This window comes from Lampetra fluviatilis, chromosome 29 (assembly GCF_964198595.1).
Source record: "Lampetra fluviatilis chromosome 29, kcLamFluv1.1, whole genome shotgun sequence".
NCBI lineage: Eukaryota > Metazoa > Chordata > Hyperoartia > Petromyzontiformes > Petromyzontidae > Lampetra > Lampetra fluviatilis.
Window position 1 is genome coordinate 7,715,502 of NC_136303.1, and position 25,062 is coordinate 7,740,563.

General features: G+C 47.0%; 2 protein-coding genes across 8 annotated transcripts in view; one reads left to right on the forward strand and one right to left on the reverse strand.

Moving 5' to 3' along the window:
- Positions 1-20,041, forward strand: part of BCL9L (BCL9 like) — a 170,943-nt gene extending 150,902 nt beyond the window's left edge. For 6 of the 7 annotated variants that reach the window (XM_078870094.1, XM_078870093.1, XM_078870092.1 and 3 more), the window contains 3 exons: positions 5,688-5,966; positions 11,133-11,225; positions 14,797-20,041. In XM_078870094.1, the coding sequence (XP_078726220.1) occupies positions 5,688-5,966; positions 11,133-11,225; positions 14,797-15,806 (1,382 nt within the window). In that variant the 3' untranslated portion in view covers positions 15,807-20,041. The remainder of the gene's footprint in view (positions 1-5,687; positions 5,967-11,132; positions 11,226-14,796) is intronic. The other variant, XM_078870099.1, reaches the window with a different exon arrangement.
- A 2,879-nt stretch (positions 20,042-22,920) lies between these two features.
- The window catches only part of LOC144942996 (beta-secretase 1-like), a 145,087-nt gene continuing 142,945 nt past the window's right edge, over positions 22,921-25,062 (reverse strand). Inside the window, exon 11 of the transcript XR_013639433.1 lies at positions 22,921-22,971. The gene's annotated coding sequence lies outside the window, so the exon portion shown is untranslated. The remainder of the gene's footprint in view (positions 22,972-25,062) is intronic.

Sequence of the window (25,062 nt, forward strand, 5' to 3'; positions counted from 1 at the left end):
TTTTCAGAAGCGACCTGGCCACAAATGATAGCCCAACGAAGTGGCTTATCGTGTGGACATTGATAGCATCCAAATACTCTAAACGCAACTTGATTCTAAATGTGGAGGGAAAAACCGGAGGACCCGGAGAAAAATCCACATGACCACGGTGAAGAGAGACATGCAAACTCCAAATATACAGGCATCGTCAGGGTCGGAATCGATTTAAAGCTTTCGTGACTGCAGGGAACCATGTTCTTGGTTCTTTCGGTAAAGTCACGTAGAAGGAAAATAATAAAATAATACAAATAAAACATAATAATAAAATAATTCTCACGACGTGAGAATTATTTTATTATAAAACATAATAAAATAATTCTCACGATGTGAGAATTATTTTATGTTTTATTTTTAGTATTTTATTATTTTCCTTCTACGTGACTTTACCGAAAGAACCAAGAAGATAGTTAACATCTCTCCACCGTGGCACCTCGCTGACGACGTTCCGATCTCAAGGCCACGTCTCGCACCAGCGCTTGCGAACGTGAGAGCGTCTTGCGTGACTGGGACTAACGTCGCCGTTAAACCCCGCCCAGCCCCACCACGTGTGTGTGTGTGTATGTATGTGCGTGTTAGAGCTTGCTAACCGCTTGATTGGCATGCTCGCAAACTTGCACAGCCAAAGCTGCCGCCGGGTTTATTTTTGTTCAACCGAAAACCGACACGAGTGCCGCCGGTGAAAGCGTGCGCGTCCGCGGAGCGAACGATGGATCGCATGGTCAACCCCGCTTGCGTGTCGCACGGCAGTGCCAGAGCGATCCGCCAGCTCGCGGCCAAAGGCAGCCGTTAATTTTGACCGTTTGTTGCCGTTCCAAAAGAACTGCCGCGTATCTTATCAACGCGGCATAGGAGAGAAAAATAATGAAGAGTATATGCATTTGTGCAGCCAGCAAGCAGCTTGATCGTGTCAACAGGTTTCGAAGCCTCGGGTCAGAACTCAGAAAGTCAGTTTAAGGTGTATGCAATACATGGAGTCCGTTTCTGCATGTTAAATTTCAATTTCCTTTTTGGCTATCGATCTTTGGGCATTTTGAAACGGATAACTTGTCCGTCTGTTGCGTATTCAAAACAGACTTCCCGCCCTGTTAATGATGTATTCGTAACCCATGCACCTCCAGCACGGCGCACTGTGAGCTTTTTGGATCCGACATCAGGTGATCATGATCATGAGCATGGCATTACATGCATGGCACCACACACTCAGCAGGAAACATTCTTATCTGCATACCTCTATGCCAGGGATGAGTATTGGAATCAGACGTTTCTGATTTAATATTTTATGGGAAAATGTCTGAAATTTTCAGAATTGATGGGCGTTTACGTTATGCAATAGTTTCACGTGGTAACAAGTGACATGAACCAGGAATGCGACATTTGCCGGGAAGAGCGTGGACGTGACACTTTATAAGTGACGTCACTTCTTCTGACGTCATATTTTCAGATCATCAGAAAACATTTTTATCCACAATTTTACGTGTCTCGGCCTGATTTTTTTTTTTTTACAAATTTATGAAAAAAATCTGGAACACGTCCCCTCCTCTACACCGTCATGATTTAAATGTTCTCCAGTGGTCTAGAGACAGTGCGCAAAAGGAGGTAACATCCTTTCAATTCTTTGACTATTTTTAGCAAAGTTTTTTTTCAAATCAATGTTTGTTTTAATGCCTGTGTCCCAGCTGGAGTTTCACTAACGGTACATTATTTGGCTCAGCCTATTTTCAAATACACAGCTAATTTGTAAAACTAATTTATGAAGCCCTGCAGGGGCTAGACATCCTTCTAAATTAAATGAATGCATCACACAGTCAAATAGATGAATATATTGTTCCATTCCTGTGTAAGCTCAACTTTAATTATCATGATAAAAACAGTCAAATTGAATTCCTTCTCGAATGAGCTTTGAGGCATTGGCGCTCATCTCCCGTTTACAGCCCTGAGCCAGTGGTGACAACTCCATCATCCTATGGCAGGGGCAAGTCTATCCATAGGACGACACCCACTGTTGACTTGCCCACGGCCTTGGGGGATGATGGGCTGAGTCAAACCCTCACCCAGGATTTGAACTCGCATCATTCCGATCGTGAACCGCTGAGCCCACTGTCACTGCGATGACGACCATCACGATTATCGGGCAATTTCCATCCACTGCTGGCTGATCACGATGCATTGTCGCCGCGGTCGTAATAGTTCAAGCTCTCACATGCACACCTCTCCGTTCACTCTTCCGCTAACGTGCAATCGCTGGCAATGTAAAGCCTCCCCTACTTATCCGCACCCTCAGGGGTGATACTGTCTATTTTCGGTCTCTTTACCATTACATCCCGTTTCCTGCTGAACAACACGCGAGCAGCAATTATTTAGAATCTAATTAGGAGGTGATACATCCACTCAGCTGGTAGAGACGCTAGGGGGAGAGAGAAAAAGAGTTGGAAATTTTAATTACTTGTTTAATAAGATGACGGTTAATTGGATTTTTTTTCCTCCTTTGCCAGTTTTAATGAAATTATTTTCCTGCAAACATAAGCCCCCATTACAAGTGTGTAAAAGAGATTGTCATGTTCCCCGCATTAGCTTTTAAACGTTGTTGCGTCTCGTCACACCACCATACGCGCTCCCCCCGGTTGGGATAAATTAATAATGGAGCAGCCGCAGATGCTGATTGGAGGTCACTTTGGCGCTCAAAGGATGGAGGTTTAGGAGACAGTTGCCTAGGAAGCATGTGGGAATACAAGATTTTCCCTGTGCCCATCTGAAATTCTAAGGGAGAGTCAATCTAGTGTTGCCTTACGTCTCGGTGGTGAGATGTTAAATGCCTCGCCCAGTGTACAGCAAGTCAGGTTCGTTCCTGACCCTGACGTCCTCTGCTGCTAATAGCATAGCATAGCCCTGCAGACCCCTATAACAAATTGGCATGCATGTTGATTGGCCATTTATTAACATCCACTGTGAAGGAGATGGTGCAATGGTGAGATGTTAAATGCCTCGCCCAGTGTACAGGAAGTCGTAGGTTCGTTCCTGCCCCTGACGCCTGCTGTATATTTGGAGTTTGCATGCTCTCCCTATGGTCATGTGGATTTTTCTCCAGATCTTCTGGCGTTTCCCTCCAATGTTTATAAGCATGCATTTGAAGTATTTGACAGCTATACATTTCCACGTGATAAGCCACTACGTTGAACTATCATTTGTGGCCAGGTCGCTTCTGAAAAAGAGCTACATAGCTCAGTAGGCCTCACCTGGTAAAATAACAAAAAATCGTTTCGTTCATAGTTTTAGTGCTCTACCACGTCCCATACAATGTGTCTTTAATATGTATTTGTATTTTCACTTGTCCAGCACTTACAGAAAAGGGTGGACTGGGAGGGTATTGGGCGGGCGGTGGTGGGGATGATAGTTAATGGTTTGGGTACAATGTTTTGTTTGTTTTATCACGATCGCTGAACGCATTTTAAAAAAGTGGCGGTCTTTTTAACGTAAAAAAAAACGCCACTTTTTTCAAATTTTCTTGCTGTGGTTTTCACACCTGATGATAATTGCTTGTGTTGCAATCGAAACGTCGTGAGAATTGTTTTGTTTTATATTTTTATTATATTATTGTTTCCCTTCTACGTGACTTTAGCATTCTTAAAGTAGTGAATACGCCACTGGTGGATCTTAGGGGCATGGGGGCATTGGGGCCGAGCGATTGCAACCCCCACCCCTGAGACCCTGAATATATATTGGTATTTGTACTTTATTGATATTCACCAGAGGAAATACATTGCTCACGTTTTTAACGTAGGGCCCCTACTTAAAAAGCGTGACATTTCGAGAGCCGCGTCTTACGCGCTCCTCCAGTTGGTCACGACAACTTGGGAAAAGTGCCGACGGGAGTGAATTCCAAGGTCGAGTAGTGCGAGGGAAGAAGCGGACGAATACAACGTCGCGACCCTGCAAGTTTCTCTCTGTGCGTGTGATGGTCGAACACATTGGCCCATTTGGCGCAAAATGACGTCCTGGCTTGCTCGATTCTACGATACAACGCAATTGGATTCAGTTTAACACGTAGGCTTTCGCGACCAAAATTATTCATAATCAACGTTTTTGGGTTTAGATCGCGTTATTTATAAATGTGGAGTAACCCTCCACCACCCGACACGGCCAATCAGCAAAAAAAAGTGTCACGTTGACAAAAGACAAATAGTTCACTACTTTAGCCCACCGGTGTGTTGAAGCGTGAAACCACAACATTTACAATTTAAAATTGTCAACGTGACACTTTTTTTTGCTGATTGGCCGTGTCGGGTGGTGGAGGGTTACGACACATTTATAAATAACGCGATCTAACCCAAAAACGTTGATTACGAGCAATTCGATGAATATTTTCGGAGTTTAAATTAAACCGTATCTCAAGACGCCAAACAGAATTGCGGGGCAAACGGCGTGCGTATGCGTAATGAATTTTATTCTTTTGGATAATCGACTGTCAGTCTTGGGCAGAGAAGAGGAAGGTCTTCCCTCTCAGCATTATGTTGTACAGCTTACGTAGAGGCATTTGTAGATGCTGTATAAACTCACGTGGTGTTCTAGCACTGTTGGAATCTATATCATCCGCTGTAGACTCTCTGGGAATAAACTGGCACGGGAGCCTGTTACACTCTGCCCTTGTTTTTACACACCTCACGGATTGTTCAGCCGCTCTCAGCAGTTGTGATTTAGGAAATCCAAATGAGATGTTCTCTTGAGCTTAGAGTGGCAGGGGTATTGAAGGTCAGTGCTAACCTCCTGTTTACTTTGCTTTGACCCTCGTTCACCCGTTTGGCTGTTATTGGAAAATGTGTTTTGAATATATATTGTGCTTTTCACATATCCAGCAATTTTGGCTGGCCATCGAACAAAGGCGGTTACTTGCATCGCACGCTTTGAGATACGCTTCTGAGGCCGTCTGGAACGCTTGGCTACATACGGTGTGAAAGAAGCTCAAGATACATGCATACGTACATGGAATTGAGCTCCAAGTGTTCCGTTCATGCGACGTGTGAATGGGAGTGGTGGTCCCACTTCACTGTGTGGCTGTTTTCCCATGGAAATCCCCTCCCCAGATGTGTTGGGAGATGGCCTGTTGGTTCAAGGGGCTTCATGGCTGCCACCCAACACGAATAGAATACCGGTAACAACAACCAGCAATGAACATCAAGTTCTGCTTCATCATTGAACGCTCAAAAAGCCATGAAATACGAGTTGGTTTTCCATTTAAACGTGGCTTTGTACCAGCTCGTAGGGCTGAACATATTAAACGAAGACTTATCCCTTTGAACAAATATCTGTAAAAATGTAGACATATTGTAGATACAACAGACGACGTTCCAGCAATGGTCCTTCACCAGCACAACTGTGAAGGTGGCGAATCATCCCCCCCCCCCCGTTCAGGTGACTTTGAGTGGTGTCACATAACAAGGTCACGTAACAAGGTCACGTGACAAGGTCATGCTTGCGCTGAACTCACCGAGCCCACCCCGCTGGGCGAAGGACTCGCCGACATCTGTGAAGAAGAGCTTTATAGCTCATCGGATTCCTCCAGTATAAATGCATATTTTGATTCTGACAATGCTGACACGTTTGTCTCTCTCGTCGCGTTTGCCTCCCCACTCCCCTCCTGTGTATCCCCACAGGATCCGCCTTGGCTGATGCCATGATGGCCGCCCGCCACCCCCAGTCTCTGCCCCCCTCTCGCCTGGGCCCCCCTCTGCACCACGGCCAGCCACCCACCGGGGCCAGCGGCCTGCACTCGCCGCATCCCCCTCGCATCCCCATGGGGGGCGCTTTCCCCGGTCCCGGGGGGCCCGGACCTGGCGGGCTGCCCTTTCCCAACGAGGGCATGCCCGGTCCTCCACCAGGCCCAAGCCTCTCCCCAGACATGATGGGCAGCAAGCACATGGGGCCGTCCACTGGTAAGAGACTGGGGGGATGGCGGTGGTGGGGGCACTTAGAGAGTGGGGGCAGCACTTGTTCATCGGTCTCTTTCCCGAGGCTAAACATGTTAACCTTTTCCCCTTCCGATGATGTACGTGGACCCAAACAATTCCGATGATGTATGTGTATGTCATCATATTTTTTGTCCCGATTCTGTTCTGATGATGTACGTGTACATATATGTTATTGGACCAGAACCCGGGGAAAAAATGAAATAACTTCATTGGTACCGAGGCTCCCCAACAAGGCCATGCGAGAGGGTGCATGGCACAATTTGGCGCCAGCTATTGTAGAGTGCGGTCGTGTCGCCACAGTTCTCTGCAGTCAGGATAATGTCTTTAGAAACGGCGGCGCTACGCTTCTCTAAATAAAATTAGCTCCGAGATGCTTGCGTGTTCCGAGATTCGGCGGTGAACGGGACACCCACCATGTAACTTGTAGATGTCTCAGAACGGGAAAGGGTGAAATGAAGACACAACCCAAGAAACATGTTAATCAGCCCTAACGCTGCCCATGAGGCTCAGGAAGTAGAAACCGTTCTAGGGTTTGCTGCCTGCCTGAGGCCTTCTGGGAAACGTCCCACTAGGCACTTAGGCTGCTGATGGACTAAAGCGTGGTTTATTAATCCGTGAAGAGAAGTACAACTCTTGGAATGTCAATGAGTTTACGTGAAATTGTGCGCACCGTACACACACGTGTTGAAGTCATGAGGCACACGAGGGATCGTGAGATTCACAGTGATCAATGAAGTATATCTTCAAGCAGTGATGGGACGCATCTTAGATGCTGGCGTGAAATGCAAATTCACCCGACAAGATGGCGTGCTGTGCACGTCATCAGCCTGGTGATTCCCGCTGCTGGATGAAGGCATCCTCCATTTTTTTCTATTCTTTCCTAGCCATAGACTTTCATAGAGACCCGTAGACTCGCATAGAGGCCCATAGACTCGCATAGAGGCCCATAGACTCAGACAGGGACCCATAGATTTACACAGAGACCGATTTACTCGCACGGAGACCCATAGGCTCGCACAGAGACGCATGTACACACAGAGACCGATAGACTCACACTGAGACCCATAGACCCGCACAGAGACCCACAGACGTATCTGATTGGTTATTGTTAGTATAACTTATCACGAACGGGTGAAGGGCTCCCCCATCTTCTTCCATTAGCTCTCCTTGCTCGTGTCCGTTAGTGGCCTCAGAACTCATTGAGTGTCATCTCGCCACGATTGACGTTGGAATCTCACAATAGTGTGCGGGTCTTGTGCCCAGGAACTAAGTATGGCAGAGAGCAGGCGAATAACCGCTGTACTTTCGCCTGGAAAAAAAGTCATTCGTGGGTTTCATCCTGAACCTCTGACGCCTGTATGTTTGGAATGTCCATGTTCTCCCCATAGTCGTGTGGATTTTTCTCCGGATCCTCCGGTTTCCCCCGCCACATGTAGAATCAACATGCGTTTAGAATATTTGGCTGCTGGAAATTTCCACAAGATATTCCACTTCCCTGAGATGTCATTTGTGGCCGGGTCGCTTCCGAAAAAGAGCTATTTCGCTCAGCCAGGCCTTACCTGGTAAAAAAAATAGTTTCGTTTATCATTGGTCCAGTAGCTTAGGGGAGGATAAGCTCTGGGCCAAGCGCTGGGCTTTACACGATTGTGTGACGCTGACGAGCCAGTGGCTCGTTGTGGCTTGTTTACAACGCATAGATGAGATGCGTTCCCATTGCCATCTGGTGGCAAGGCTTGCATAGCGGTGGGGAATGGCTGCAGATAATCCGAACAGCTTTCAATACAGAACCATAGCCATGGTCACGTGCTCTGGGTGCTGTATGTGTAGATGTACTTCAGCCACTCACCTGCTCTTATTGTTGCGTAATCATCATAATCATCATCAGCCATGGTCAATCGACTGCTGGATGAAGGCCTCCCACAACTGCCACCACCGCTCACGGTCCTGCGATGTAATAACCCGACTGCCACGTGCACACGAACTGATTCCTTCGCTCCATCTGTCCGGTGCACGTGCTCTGAGATGCGATCTACGCCTTGGCTGACTACGGAATGATTCTGATTATGATGACAGCGAAGCTCCTCTTATCCCCGGTGATGTACGTGGCTGCTATTGCCACAGAGGCGAGATGTTAACTACCTCGCCAGCTATACAGGAGGTCGTGGGTTCGATCCCGACCCTGACCCCTGTAAATTTGGAGTTTTTATGTTCTCCCCGTGGCCACGTGGATCTTTCTCCGGGTCCTCCGGTTTTCCCCTCCACATTTATCATCGCCACTTCGTTGATCTATAATTTGTGGCCAGGTCACTTCTAAAAAAGAGCTATATAGCTCAGTGGGGCCTTACCAAGGTAAATACAATATAGTTTAGTTGTCCACTTTCGTCTATGGAAATTACCCCTGTTATGCGTGGATAAATAAGAAAAATTTTCCACCACTTTAGGGGTCACTCATCTCATCGGTGGACAGCTGCGGATAATAGAATGAATTTCTGCGCTCCTAGGAGACCAGTTCCGACGGCTTCTTATCAGTGGAAAAGGACGGATTGCCAGAAGAAGCGATGGGCACGTTGCAGGATTTCCCGTCGATCCATTTGGAGGCATGTATGAAGGAAAAATGACATGGTTTAGAATGCATCGCGTCGTATACGAACCACTTGCACTAAAAGTTGCCTTGCGGCAGTTTGGTCTCGTCGCTGATTATTTTCGTCAGTTCAATGTTGGTGCCTATGTCCTAGGTAAAAGGCGCGGAGTGCAATTCAGACACCCGTTGTCCTGTGTTCATAGTGGATCAAATATTTGTTTTATTATAATTGCTCGTGTTACTGAATGTGACGTGAACAGCGCCGTGTGACCAACAACTGGTGACTTAATCTAGAGAACACTGTGGAAAGGATTAGAACTAACCTTTTATAGAGCCAGCCCTATCCTTTCAAAAGCACCGACGCAAACGAACGTTCAGTGCTGGAACGACAGGATGGATAGTTTTGCCTTTTGGTTGTTGTTTAAATCACAGTTGTACATCATAGGCCCCAAAAAAAGCCCCAAAACGCCAAGCAGCCAGCAACAAATGGCACTATTAAAATCGTGAGAGATAACAGTTTTTTGCGTATTTTTAATTGAGCGAGGAAATGAGATCTTGGGGGGAAAAAGAGACTGTGGGGAGTGAATTCCGAAGTGGAGCAGTGCGAAGGAAGAAGCAGAAAGAGAGGTGAGGAAACCTGCAGTGTGGTGAGTGGGTGGGTGGGTGAGTGGGTGGGTGGGTGAGTATTTTGACCTCGTGGGAAGCTGTAGTGTAGTGGTTAGTCCACTGCGCTACGAACCCGGCGACCTGAGTTCGATGCCCGCTCATGTCTAACACCACTGGCTTATCATCTGAACTGGTCCTGGGCCTCTCCTAGGTCGACTCGGCCTCAAATGAGTACCTGTTGCAGTATGTAAATATCGCCACTGGGGAAACAAAGACGGCCGGGCGTGGTGCTGGAAACCCATGCTCTCGTGTGCCGATCCGGCTATCATAGGTGCTTGCTAACAGCACTTGCCCCAGCAGCCTGCTAAGGCTATAGGGGGGGATCTTTGTCTTTGTTGTGACCTAGAGTATGGTGGTTGAACACGGTGTGGTGGAACAGCCAGTGACTGGTTGACCCCGAGTCCTCAACACGTGTGGAGGAATCAACGAGAAAAGTTCACGGGAAAAGTAACCGTGGTGGTAGCGATAGAGTAGTGATAAGTTGACTCTACCACCGGTGAGTGCTGGTTCACCAATCAACCTGGCAGCTGTCCGTTATTCACAGCTGCAGATGTATTCATCATAGTTCACTGTGCATTTGATCGGCTTCCTCTCTTGTTAGCGGCGATTGCCGTACGTATGTTGAGCTTCTTTGCCACCGTTTGTAGCCAACCTTGCTAATCGGAGGTGCGGGGGGTGGGAAGACTGCAAACTAAACTCAGCAGTTCTGACACAACCCTGCGTGGTGGCGCGCGAAGACGTGAACATCTGCTTGGCAAAGGCCGTGCGGAGTGCTGCTCAACCGTTGCCCATTACACAGCGCCCAGCCTGACTGACGCCAGGCTGCACCTCTCAGAGATAATGAGGCCACGTGTCAAGGAAGTCGCCGGAACGAGGTTAATTAGAAGGAAAGAATCTCGCGAGAGATTGCGGATGACGCGCGAGGCGGTAAACGCGGCGGTATTTAGAACATCTACGGCGGTTCGGACGGAATCAGCGCGCTGCTCATGTGAGAGATGTCCTGACGTCAGATTCCCCCCCCTTCCCCACCTGCAATACCCCTCCCTAACCCAACAGCTTGTGTGGCGTTTCTGGCAATGACATTCCTTTAGCAGAGCGTCGTCGTATGGTAATATAAATGTTGCAAGGGAAAAAAAGGAGCGAGGAATAACTGGGCATTTATATTCTTGGTTCTTTCGGTAAAGTCACGTAGAAGGGAAAGAATGAAATAATTAAAATATAAAACAATAAAATTCTCACGACGTTTCAAAATAAAAATTTAACTGGGAAGTTGTTAAATTTCGATTTGAAGCTTTCGTGACTGCAGGGATTCATATTCTTGGATCTTTCGGTAAAGTCACGTAGAACGTTCTACGTGACTTTACCGAAAGATCCAAGAATATGGGAAGTCGTTGTTTTAATCTCGACGCTTTATTTAGTTGACTCCCCTTTATTCGGGAGAGCGGTAATCCGCTGCTGTGTGATGTGCTTTGAAATCTGCGGAATGAACGATGACCTTGATTTAAAAAAATTGAGCACTTTCTGTTAAATGTGGTTTCAAACTTGTTATTTTTTTAAAGTCTCGCTATGAAATATGCGATTGTACATTTTGAGTTAGTGGTGCGCCTCAGGCTGTGGGTCATTTGTGTTTGGCAACTCATTACAATTGCAATTTTCAAATAACGATGCAATGGAGTTAAGTGGCTGGGATGGCTCTGTTGGCTGACGCCAGCTCTGGGAGATTAAGTCCATGAGATCTTGGGCTTTAGCCTTTGCTTACCATTCCCAGTAAAAGTAAAACAGTATATATATAACAACGTGCATACATGTCTTGAGTTTGATGGCAGTTCAATTTACAAGTTGGTTGCAATGTTATTCTGAATTAATATTTGTGCTTCATTCAGTCATAAGCTGCTCATCTTCATCATCAGCCATGGTCAATCTACTGCTGGATGAAGGTCACCCCAAGCCGCCGCCAACTTTCACGATCCTGCGATGTAATAATACAACTTTCACGATCCTGCGATGTAATAATACACCGAGCGCCCGCACACGAGTCGCTCTCTCGTCTCTCCCGTCTCCTCGGCGGACGAGCATCTCGGACGCGTTCCGTCACATTGTGACCGGCGGTTGTCGTCCCTTGTGGCCTTGACGCGTTCCTGCCTGCTCTGATGGTGCAAAACTAATCATCTCGGGGAACACAACAAGGGGAATCTTAAACTTGGGGAGAAATTAACATTTTAAGAAATTGCATTTCACAGAGCAGGACCTTCACTGACGGAGGTGTCCCTTGTTGTGATTTTTACGTTTCATTTTGAAGATGTTTGCAAACTTGTGGCTGAAAATAAGAGTTTAAAGATCTACTTTTAAAATCGATATGAGATGCACCAATGGAATAAGACGGTGTGGGAATTCCTGTGCTGTCTGGGCCTTGGGCTAATTTTGATCAGAATGCTCTTTTCTACTATTTTAAGAGGTCTGACATCTAAAGTCCAGAAGCACAGTTGATTGGAAAAAACATTAACCTGTACTATGTTCTAAATACTCGGTGGTGTTTGTTTGCCAACCTTAATCTGTGCATGCAATGGAGCCACGTAGATTGCAGCATTGCTATAAGGTGCTGCAAAGACTGTGGTTATGTTGATGTCATACAGAGCATTATGAAAGGATGGCTGTTGCAGAAGCTCTAGAGCAATTAATGCTGAATGTCAAATTTGCATAGTTGTGGTGGCGATTTCTATGTTAGGATCACAGAATAAAAAGTCGCCGTTGTAATCTCACTGTTGATAAAAGCCATTCCGCTTTATATTGGATTAACATTTACATTCGCGACATTTATTGTATTTCAGATGGACTTTGTGCCTTGTGCATTTCACTATAAAACTCAGAACGGGAAAATTACAGTATTCAAAAAGAGCCAAAACACGGGTATAATTACCGCAATTTAAATGTACCACTTGCAAGTGAGGCAGCTATTTTTTCCCCCAAAGTAATTGAAATCTTAATTACAAATGGAGACAATGGAATAGCAATTGTCAGGCCAACCTTTAAAATATAATTGATGCCTTCTGTGGGTTTATGCTTTTAAATGGCAGTCTAATGTCCCCCCCCCCCCCATGAAACAATGTCGTGCCGCCCCATTCCCCTTGATTACCGCACACGTGGCTTGCCTTGCCACCAGCCCAAGAGGATGGGGCGCCGCCGTGGCGAGATGTTAACTCCCGCGCCTGGTATACAGGAGGTCGTGGGTTCCATCCTGACCCCGACGCCTGCTGTATATTTTGAGTTTGCACGCTCTCCCCGTGGTCGCGTGGATTTCTCTCCGGGTCCTCTGGTTTTTTTTTCCCTCCACGTTTAGAATCGACATGCGTTGAGTGTGTTTTGGTTGCTTTAGATTTCCACACGATACGTCACTTGGTTGAGCTGTCATTTGTGGCCAGGTCGCTTCTGAAAGAGAGCTACACAGATTAGTTTAGGTGGAATAAATTGACGTCGCATCAAAAGAGTGGCTTCATTTACCCGAGTCTTAAAACACAAACGAGTCTCAATTAAATCTTGACTTAAAGCTTTCGTGACTGCAGGAATTCATATTTTTTGGGCCTTTCGGGAAAGTCACGTAGATAGAACAATACAATTATAAAAATGAAAATAAAGTGAATAAAATATAATAATTTTTTTTTAATTTACTTTATTTTCATTTTTATTATTTTATTATTCTATCTACGTAACTTTACCAAAAGACCCCAAAAATATGAGTCTCAATTCACTCCTTGCCTCTGGTGTGTCGCAGTTGACCCAAAACTCGGGTAAGAATTACATAAAAAATTTAATTTAATAGCCATTTAGCCTGTAACTATTTCGAGCAGTGGTCCACTTAATTACAGTGTCAATTAAACACAATGCCGTGCACACACTTGGCTGTTGAGTGCTGTTATCGTGAAGCCCTGAAATTGCAATGCAGTTTATTTACCTGCACTTTCACTTTGCCAGGCGCTGGTGTTCAGCACTCGGCCAGAAAATGGGATGGGCACATCCTAGGCTCTGGCATCTACCTCTCATTAAAGCAACATGTGTTAAAAATGTAACGCATATACACACGTAAATATGAAGTTAATATGTGCACAGGTAATATTGTTATAGAAATTAACGGAGCCGCTTAGCTGTCATGGAAATGTACCATGAAATGTGATGCCTAAGGGTTTTTTTTTTTTGCATCATTAAATTCAGGGCCACATTTGGTCGATTGAGAACATTGCCAGTGTTTGGCGATGGAAGATGCAACCAAATTAATCCTGAAAGCTCGTTAATCGTGTCGATGTGTACTTCGGCCGTCAGGCCCTAGCGCTAGGTGGTGACATCGTCCTACTGGTAACGCATTTGCCGCTTGCTCCAAAGGTTTGCGGTTCAAGCCCAGGGCCTGCCCTCGTTAATACCGCCGGTGTTATTCACCTTAAAAGATTGGACATTGATGCTCCCGTGACGTTCGCGAAAGAGTAGGCCATTTGTGCCCGTGTCATCATGGTCTACATTTTGCCAAAAAATTGATACATTTAAATACTCACAAATGGCCTTATTAGGAAAAACCACGGAGCGGTATTGCCAGCCGCTGCTGAATTCACCTTGTGGCACACAGGGATAGCTGCCACTGGGTGGGGTGGCTTCCTGGGCTAGACTGCCAAAGAGCGCCTCCAAATGCATTGTGTGGGGAGGCGCTGTGAAACTGCCAAGTGGTGATGATCTGATAACAGTAGGGAAGTGTTGTGAACCGGGGGGAAGAAAAATAATAATCGTTATTTCAATATCGATTTAAAGCTTTCGTGACTGCAGGGATTCATCTTCTTGGTTCTTTCGGTAAAGTCACGTAGAAGGGAAATAATAAAATAATAAAAATAAAATATAATAAAATACAATTCTCACGACGTTTCGGCCACAACGCAAGCAGCCGTCCTCAGGTGAAGAACAGGTCTGTCGGAAAGACAGCGACAGACCTGTCGGAAAGACAGTGACAGACCTGTTCTTCACCTGAGGACGGCTGCTTGCGTTGTGGCCGAAACGTCGTGAGAATTGTATTTTATTATGTTTTATTTGTATTATTTCCCTTCTACGTGACTTTACCGAAAGAACCAAGAAGATGTTATTTAAATAGTTTATTCGTTCAGCTTATAAGTAAGATAATGTGACGATGGCGATGGTGATAATTAAAAAATATTATATTTATATTGTATTGTCTTGACAATTATGATTGTATTAACGCAATTACAATGACAGCCGGTGTTGATTGACGTGGTTTATTGATCACCCTATGTGTTTGTGATGATACCTGATCACTATAGTGCATCAATGAATATAACAGAGGTAACAATGCATTGTACATACATTGTAGTTGGATTTTTTAACTTCCATGGGTGGTGTATTTCCTCTGGTAAATATCAAAGAAATCCACATTTTTAGAGTCTCAAGGTGGAAGAGAGGGTGAGGAGTGGGGGGGCGAGGGGAGGGTGAATGCCCCCCACTTGCCATCCCCGTAGAACCCGTACGATTACAGCTCTCTGTGCGTATGTGCGACAGACGGGGGATTCAGCCCAGTGCTGCCTGGCATCTCCACCGTGCTCAGCGACCCCGACCTTCAGGACGTGATTCGTCCGGGTGCTTCGGGCATCCCGGAGTTCGACCTCTCCCGCATCATTCCTTCTGAGAAGCCCAGCCAGACCCTGCAGTACTTCCCTTCGGAATCCATGAAGCAGCAGCAACAGGCCTCCTCACAGCAACAGCAGCAGCAGCAACAGGAAGGAGGTTCCATCCCACCGACATCCGAGGGATTTTCTCTGCAGCACCAACCGTCGGTATTTGCCCAGGGCCAGCCGAACCCAGCGGGTTTCCCGGGCATGGTGCCGTCCGGAGCGGGCAGCGGCGGTGGTCCGGGCGAGCCGGGCATGCTGCGGCCGTCCATGAGCGTGCCCAACCTCTCGGGGAGGGGCGGCGGAGGCGGTCCCATCAGGGGACAGCCCCCGCCGCCGTCGCCGCACGGGCTGCTGCACCCGAGTCAGATGCCCCCGCAGATGCACCACCACCACCACCACCACCCACCGCAGCAGCAGCAGCACGGCGGGCTGGGTGCACCGCCACCGCAGCAGCAGCACCACGGCGTGGTGGAACGGCTGCCTCCGCACCACCACCACCATCACCACCATCAGCACCAGCATCAGCAGCAGCACCATCACCACCACCACCCCGGCGTGCACCAGCACCACGGCGGTCCTATGATGGGGCCACCGCAGCAGGCGCAGCAGCAGCAGCAGCAGCACCACCACCACCACCACTTGCTGCCCATGATGATGGGACCTCCGCCAGGCAAGCAGAGGAGCCGGTCGGCGTCGGGAGAGGTGGTGCTGTTCGGGCCGCACGACGCGCTGCAGCCGATGGCGCCGATGCAGGGCCTCATGGCGCCGCCGCTGTCGGGGCAGCCGCACGGAGCAATGATGCTGCAGGCGGCGCAGTTCCGGCAGAGGAGCATGTCCGTGGACATGCCCATGGGCTTCAACAATGGGCCGGGCCACCCAGGAAACATGCCCATCTGAACTGCGTGCGTGCACACTGCAAGACGGATGGCAGCAGCAGCAGGGGGAGGAGGTGAAATGAGGAAATAAAATAGAAGGGAGAGAGAGAGAGAGAAAAAGCCAAGCGATAAATATTCAAGATTCGTTTTGGCGTCTCCTCGTGTTTACTTCAAAGGTCGTGTGTAATAGGCATTCGGTATCGTGTGGCTTGGCGCGCACGTACTCTCGGTGTATGCGCGTGTTTATACATTTGAGGTTGTATGTGGGAAGAACACTCAAGTACTTTTCGAGGGAAATCTTTATGCTTGTTGAACCGCTGCCGCACAGGGCAGCCCCCCGGGCACCTTGAAGGCAGCAGCAGCGGCGGTGTGGCCCCCGCGACTTCTCCGGTCTCCCAGCGGCCACCGTCATCGTCGGCGTCTTCGAGATCGTCGCCGCTTATTATTTTGTTGTTGTTGTTTTGATGATTTTCGTAGAAGACTCTTTGAAGAAGAACGCTTGTTTTACGAGCGAGCGGGAGTGGTGTCGAGATCTTTCCCCATTACAATTTACAAGAGATCGATTTTTTTCACCCTCTCTGCGTGGGGGGACGAGTTTTTGTGCACTTGGCGCGAAAGTACGCCCCGCTCTGCGTCGTGACCACGGTGAATTTTCCGGTGTGCAGTTGCCAAGATGAACATTTTTAAAATGACGTAACTTTTTTTCAAACAGTTATACCGCATTCACACCGAGAGTACGTTTTTGACACTTAATTTGAGCGTAAACTGAAATGTGGATTAAAGGGAATTTTTTGTTTTTGCCCTGTGTGTTTTTTTTTGTTTCATTATTTTTTTCTCCCGAATGTTTTGCTGTAAATATGTTTCTCTGTTTGCAGGGGAAGCCAGGTAATGCACGGTGAACAAATGTCTTTTTTTTTTTATTGTTGAACCACACATAAGTACTTGTCCGAACCTCGTGCAAATGAATCGTCGTGTGTGTGTGTAGTGTGCCTGTGCTCATTAACGGTGAATCGTATTGCATTTTTAAGCACACGACTCATTCCACGCGTTGGATGTAACCGTGTCGACACGAGGGCCAATTTAATAATCACGACGACGACGACGACCTGTAAGAATAATTACGTGATTTTAAAACAGTTGTTGCAGTCCACAGTGCTGTTTCGTGTTGAAATGCACTTGAGAACTTCGGTTTATTTTTTTGTTTTACATTTTGAACGTTTGGCCTATAAGTTATTGCAAAGTCACTTCCTCTGCTCGCGCGCTTTGCGTTGCTTAAGGTTATGAAGGTGAAAAGGGAAGCACAAAACATTGAATCGAGCGGCCGTGATGTTTGCGCTAAATCATTGCCCTCCACCTCCTCTGCACCCCGAGGCTCGTGTTTTGTTTTCTGTTTTATGGGCTCGTCTAATTATGATGCGATCTCGATACAAAGTTTAGTTAACGCAATGTTTTTTTTTTCTCTCTATTGAACATCGCATCTGGTGTGGTGTTTTAGGCTACGTTTGTGTGAGGATTATTACGGACGCCCGGCTGCTAACGTTACAAGATTAAGCAAAATACATTAGATGCAAGTACACCCGTTATTAAGAGCTTCGTGTTTTGATCTTCCAATTTTTCTGCTGTTTTTTCCGTGAGCTCTCTCAATTGAAGCTTTCACAAGCATGTACTAAAACGGATATACTATTATAATAATATAACTTGTTCGGAATGTGTACACACTTTTCAATTGGGGTGAAGGAGATGTTGGGGATTTTTGTTTTGTTTGAAACGCGATTTGCAGATGGAAAGGTTGCGTGTATTATAATTTCAACGATTGCTCATTTGCGTCTGGATTAATCGATGCAGAAATGTTGTCGCCCCGGTATCGTGGTCATCGTAATTTGTAAATTGAGTTTGTGGCTTTTTGTTATTGTTTTTATACATTATTCGTATTGTAACAAATAATTGCACAGAATCCCTCTCCGTTTGTTTTTAAGCCATGGATGTGTTTATATTTAAGTGTGGTTAATTGCAGTCAAAATTAATGTTATTTACAAGGGTTTTGCTACCTCCGTCGTTGCTGGCTGGCTGTTGTAATGTTTGGGGGGGGGGGGCGTTGCCAAACGGGCACTTTTTTAAACTTAGGGCAAAAATAATGCCAGCAAAGCTTTATTCGTGTTGCGTCACAGTAAAACTTTCTATATTCTTAACCCCGTTTTGTCAGATGTGACTTTAAACGGGGAATTATCCCTTTCAACAAATAACTTCCAAACAGTTTACCATCATTTGTTAAATAGCGTATTCACACGTCATTAATGTTCGAAACACCTTTAGGGCAGTGACTGCAAAAAAGAAAACATCTTTACAAACTTAAAATAACACGATTTAGAATTTGCTTCGGCTGGGTTATGATGTTTATTTGCTGCATGGGTTTGTGTTTGTATGTTTGTGGTCTGCCCTCTTGCATTTAGTTGTTCCTTTCCCAACAAGTGACATTGTTTCCTTGGTTGTTGTGCGAGCATAGGGGGGGGGGAGACACACGACCCCACTGTGGCTGATGAGATGGGCCAGGGTGCGAAATACGTCCCAGGTGCCACACAATGACCCCCACGCCTTGCATTTCTCACAGCCCCTGAGGTGCAAGGATTCCCGTTTAACATTCATCACCACCGACGTTGAAACGTCACGTTCACGTCTGGAAATGTGACACGCATCGGGCACCTGATGTTACTTTACAAAATTCACAAATTGACAAAAAAAATTTAACTATACAAACGGGCACTTTTTGTTGGTAAACTTACATAATAAATTATTTCATCTGTATGTCAGGATTACGAATCTGGAACGTGTACGCAGCACATTGAAATGTATCGGCATTTTCGATTCTGTCCTTCCCCCGCACCTCCGATCAGCACGCTTGGATACGTAGGGTGCGAAAGAAGTTCAACATTCATACAGCGATGTGTGTTTGTACTTCTGTTCGGGTCAAATGGGAACCACCTCGGTATGCTCCAGGATTGTTTTCATCCAAGTCGGTCTCTGACAGCATCTGGCTCCAGCCGCTACTGCAGTTACGGACAATTTACTTGCTACAACTGGACATGCAAACTCAATCTTAACCTTGTGACTGTTGCTTCGTCAGTGCGGCAGATGGAGACTCAAAACAACTGGTAGAGATAACCCAACATGAAACATGATAAATACGACGATTGCTACTGGTGAAAATGTTGGTGCGTATTTGAAGGTTTGGTCACATTGTCAAAATCTAAAAACAAATAGTTTGAAGAGCGCGTTGTTACCCTGTGCGTTCCTTCTAACCAGGACTTAATTTTCGACTCGATAGATTCCGGAATGCTGTTAGGCCGACTTGGAGGAGATGCTTTTGGCGTAAGGCACTTCCACTCGAATACAGGGTATGCCTGTTCATAGTTCTGAGTTCTACCCTATAATCCTATGATACTATGGACAGGTGTGTAGGGTTGTAGGGTACAATCAGGACAAAAGAAAGTGAGATGGACGTGGCGTGCCAAAATTATTCCTGGAACAGTGTTCTAGACCATTCCAGCTGAAATTAAGCACTGATTAAACTCTCACTACAAATACTGTACTATTTTGAGCAATGCAAGCTTCCAAAAAAGTACTGAGCTGAACATGTTATTATTACGGAATGGACACGCATGAAAACTGTTGCGTACAATGAAGTTGGAAGATTTACCATTTGGCGTGACGCAATGCTTTGTCATCTGAAAAGGTTAATGCGTGATATTAAGGTTCTTCCAAGCCCCTTCATGGAATGTTGTCGCTGATAAAAAGAAAAAATGTGGTGTTACTGTTCGGAATTAATGACCCAAATGTTCTGTAAACAAAGCGTTCTGTTTAATTACATAACTAAATTGTTGACTTCCTGCAGATCTTAATTGGTTGGCACTTATGTAGGAAACTAATGACAACTTGGTTATATTATTCACTTCATCGAAGCTGTTTATTAATGGAGTATACACTTTTTAAAAATAATTTCAATCAATACCCCTTAGGATTTCTGTTCGATGTTTTCGATATTTTAAAGTATGGCGCTTAATATAGATAGGTGTGTAACAAATTGCATCTACACGTTCTCTATGCGCTGTACACAAGCGGCTGTATGTACCATTGTATATTATTATGCCATTAGGTGTCCTAGAAAGACTATGTGTATATAGTGGTTATCCTTTCCGATGTTTGTGGGAGAAGGGTCTGTTTGCAGATCATTTTTCATTAATTAAACTTGACGACAATCAAGCAGTGACAGCACTCGTGTTTATACTGCTAGGAACCTCCTGGTTACACCAGCCAACAGGGGATTATTGTGTCCGTCCGTCCGTCGTACAGGGAGGGGCTGGGTAGGGAGGGAGGGGCTGGGTAGGGAGGGAGGGGCTGGGTGGGGAGGGAGGGGCTGGGTGGGGAGGGTGGGGAGGGGCTGGGTGGGGAGGGGAGGGTGGGGGTGGGAGGGGTGGGGCTAGGTGGTGAGGGGCTGGTCACCCCGTGGTGCCCTTATAAAACTCAACGTTTAACCTACTCACGCCGGCTTGTGCCCGCCCTCACAGTCGGCCATATTTGCGGAATACACCACGCCGCCGTTGACCCTGGCCATTGACCGAGCAACCCAACGTTTCTACCAGCTCCCTCCGCAGGAATGTGTTTTGTTCTCAAAAAAATGTAGTTCGTTTTTGTTTAGCTTTAGATGTGTTGGAATTACCGTATAGCAATATTTATTTACTCCCTATTGGAACCAAGGATGGCTTTGATGATGGAGTATTAGTCTCTAACACAACACGTGCCCACCCGACACTACCTTCTCATGCAACTGCTGGCGGGAAGACGACCACAATAGACAGCACTGGAGAGCTCCTCTCGAAGAGGAGACTGTTTTTGGCCTACTCCTCCACGCTTGCCAGACGTCTTGGAAGATGTGGGAGAACCAACACTTTACCCCACCACTCACCACCTACCGATCAACTGTGGTGTCAGTGTGTGTCTATACTACTGCCGCACCAGGAGATGGAATGGAACCGGCGACCTCTAGATTGAGATGTGTTTTTTTGTTTACCAGGTAAGGAGGTCCACTGAGATACACAGCGCTTTTTAAGAATCGACCCGGCCACAAATGATAGCTCAGCGAAGTGGCTTATCACGTGTAAATCTCTTAACAGTCAAATACTCTAAGGGCCTGTCGACTTTAAATGTGGAGGGAAAACCCGGAGGACCTGGAGAAAAATCTACGCCACCAGCGAGAGAGAACATGCACACGTCAAATTGACAGGCATCAGGGTCGAGATCGAACTCACAACATCCTCCATACTAGGCGAGGCAGATAACATCTCGCAATTCTAATGTGCTGAATATCACACACCGGCAGTATCCAGTCCCTCGTGTGTCAAGTTTTTTTTCTTCCCCCAAACACTGGTTCCTCTTGCAAAATAATACAGTACTCCGTAGGCATTGGCCATGGATCCCCAATAGGAATATGAAAGAGTCTTGAGGACACGCATGCTCCCCATCATTCCCCAACCTACGCTGGCTAGCGTGGTGAAGTATGGGCAAGTGGGGGGCCCCACATGGCTTTGGAGATGTTCTCATTTGGTAGGGTGGATAGGCTAAACTTGTAAATGTATACGATAATTTTTCGATTTAAAGCTTTCATGACTGCAGGGATTTATCTTATTGGTTCTTTCGGCAAAGTCACGTAGAAGGGAAGTAATAAAATAATAAAAATAAAACAATAAAATAATTCTCACGACGTTTCGGCCACAACGCAAGCAGCCGTCCTCAGTCCTCGGGACGGCTGCTTGCGATGTGGCCGAAACGTCGTGAGAATTATTTTATTATGTTTTATTTTTATTATTTTATTACTTCCCTTCTATGTGACTTTACCGAAAGAACCAAGAAAATGTATACGAGGTAAAACATTTTTTTTGCTATTGTGCCAAAGAGCAGAAGATGAAAATAGCGAGCGCACAGAAAGCCAGACTGAGTACGCTTTTGTATACCCTCTGGGATCATTGATGCCCGGAGTTGAATGACGGTTCCGAGAGAAATATCCCCAAGGAAGAACTCCCGATAACGTTCGTCTGCGTTAGTCCACGAGTTCCTGCCTGGGCATAACGAATAGTAAGGCACCAGTAATTCCACACAGTAATGCATTTTTTGCAGATCGAGTTAGGGGCCGTCCATAAATGACGTCACGCACCTAGGGGAGGGGGGTCAGACATTTGTGACGATGTGTGACCGAGGGGGGGGGGGGTTGAGAAATGTGACGTCACACCAAAATGCGCAACTTTAAATATATATAGTCAACACGTTCTACCTAATTAAATAGACTTTATAATAACTGTCTTCTCCAACATCAGAGTGCAGCGCCACATTAAATACGCACTACAATGACAATAGTTTAAAGCGATTTGAAGCATTTTGGGGGGGGGGGGGCAGAGCTTTGTGACGTCATATTTGAGGGGGGAGGGTGTCTGGCTTTTTGTGACGCCGTGTGACGAGAGGGGGGGGGGGTCAAAAATCGTCCAAAATCGCGTGACGTCAGTTATGGACGGTCCCTTACCTCATTAGCTCATCAAGTTTTTTTTTTAAGTGCGTTGACGGCATATCGACTCCGTAGCATCATGGCCCTCGTATTAAAGGAGAGGACGCAACACCGACTCAGCGCGGAGGGGTGGAGGGGGGTGGCACGACACAGTCAACGTGAAATCCGCTCTACGCGATGGCTGGACGCGCGACAGAACGAGTTGAGATGCGATCTGCTTGTTGTCAACACTCTGATCGTGGTGCGTACGAGGAGAGGTTGCTAAGCACCAGAGGTCGCAAACGGGTTTTGATTCCTTACCCGTACCCGGCCGCACCAGGGTCGCAAACGGGTACCCGTACCCGGCCGTACCCGTACCTTACCCGGCCGGGTACGGGTAGGGTACGGGTATCGGGTACCTGATTGCGACCTCTGGGATGAAGCCATGTTGCAGGCGCGGATGGGTTGATTCTATGAACTTGAATTGTGAGAAGAGACGTTGGGAAATGAGTGACAAACGGTGACTCACCAGTGACTCACGGCCTACCCGTACCCGGCCGCACCAGGGTCGCAAACGGGTACCCGGCTACCCGTACCCGACCGGGTACGGGTAGCCGGGTATCGGGTAGGGTACGGGTATCGGGTACCCGGTTGCGACCTCTGCTAAGCACGCCGCTTAATTGCAATGGTTTCTACGTTTCGTCCAGCGCCCTGCAATGAACAACGCTTTACGTGATCAGAATTTAGAAGGGGACTGACTGGGACTACATCAGGAGGAGGAGGCGATCATTCCCCATCCCCGATTAGCACGGTTGGCCACGTACGGCGCGAAAGAAGTCCAACATATTTAATACATACTCCATACCCCTCATCCCAGGACACTAGGGGGCCTGCAGCCATCACATTCACGGCGTTGTTGAACCTTTGCTCCGTCTGCTGGAATTATCTTGGCACTTTCTGAGCATCTACGTGACTTTACCGAAAGACCCAAGAATATGGATTCCTGCAGTCACGAAAGCTTTAAGTCAAGATTTTTCTGAGCATCCGTTGAACATCTTACTTCACAGTAAAAGTCGCGTTACACAGCACTGCGTCGCCAAGACGCTCCTTTGAGATATTTAAAAGCCAGCGGTAGCAACTTGTCATGAATTCAAGCCTCAGTGAGTTTGCATGCGCTTACGGGTTTGTGTGTGTGCCATAAAAGCCAGGCAGTAGCCCTCCAATAACAACGTAGGGCAAATGAGCGACGCTCACAACAACGAGCGGAGCGCCGGGCGGATAAAGCACAGCAAGTTGGCACAGTAGGGGGCACAGGTGGTGCATCGGCCACTCATCTCAGTCAGTCAACCCGTGGCACCTGCTGGGTCTGCCCCGTGACCTGCCAGCGGGCGTTCGACACTTCACGTGGCCTCAACGTGCACCTAGCCTGGCACAAGCGCCGTGGTGACGTCACCGCCACTTAGTGGCGAATGGCGGTCGTTGTTGTTGTTGTGTGACGGGTCACCCAAGTTCGATTCCCGCTCACGGCCAACACCGGTGACGATTATCTGAACCGGTCCTGGCCTCCTCCCCTAGGTCGACTCAGCCTCAAATGAGTACCTGGTGCGGTGTGGAGTAAACATCGCCACGCAGTTTACAGCTGACTGCCGCATGGTCCCACGCGCAGATTTTTCCTGAACGCAGACCAGGGCTGTTACAGACGCACTCAACACACCGCACCGGTATCAACGAGACTGTTCTGTACACAGGATCATGTTGTACGGGTTCTTATTTTTTTAAAATAAATATCAGCATTTATTTGTTCACGATTTAGAACAGCGGATCTGCGTGTACTCCCCTCCCCCATCCCTGTGGTGGCGATGCTGGAACTACAGAATTCCGCGTTTCTTCTTTGTCTGCATTCTATGACAGCGCCTCATCCCACAGTTTGCACTTTCGGACACTTTCACACCGAACCGTAATTTTTTTTTTCATTTTCATCGAAAATATTTAAATTTGTAAAAGTAGGTCGCTTTGTACCCAAAATCGGATAAATATATCGGGAACATCTTCCCCCTCCCCCCCCATCTTCCCCAATCCGCACTCAAAAAATTGCCATGAGTTCTCCCAACCCCCCCCCCCCCCTCTTGGGTTGCAGCAACCAATTTGCTGAGACGGGTCGCGTCAAACCGCCGTCGGGCGTTGCATCCGTTGGCCTCCACCACCACTCAACTTCGCCTGGCACTGTGTCGACCCACTTCACGAACATCGCTTCCTCGCCGCGATGTTCCCTGCCTCAGCCCGCACCCCTTTTTCTGAGTTGTTTTGATTGTATTTTATTTGGGGCCGTCCATAAATGACGTCACGCAATTTTTAGCCCCCCCCCCCCTCGTCAAACGGCGTCACAAAAAGTCAGACCCCCCCCCTCGAATATGACGTCACAAAGCTTTGCCCCCCCCCCCAAAACCATATTTCCATTTTGAAAATAAAACATGCTTCAAATCGCTTTAAACTATTGTCATTGAAGTGCGTATTTAATGTGGCGCTGCACTCTGATGTTGTAGGAGTGTTGTTATAACAATTAGTGTTGTTATAACAATTCTATATTTAAAGTTGAGCATTTTGATGTGACGTCACATTTCTCAACCCCCCCCCCTCCTCGTCACACATCGTCACAAATGTCTGACCCTCCCCTCCCAGGTGCGTGACGTCATTTATGGACGGTCCCTTACGCATTCGAGACTGAACATCCTCTTCAGGGTCCCGCTGT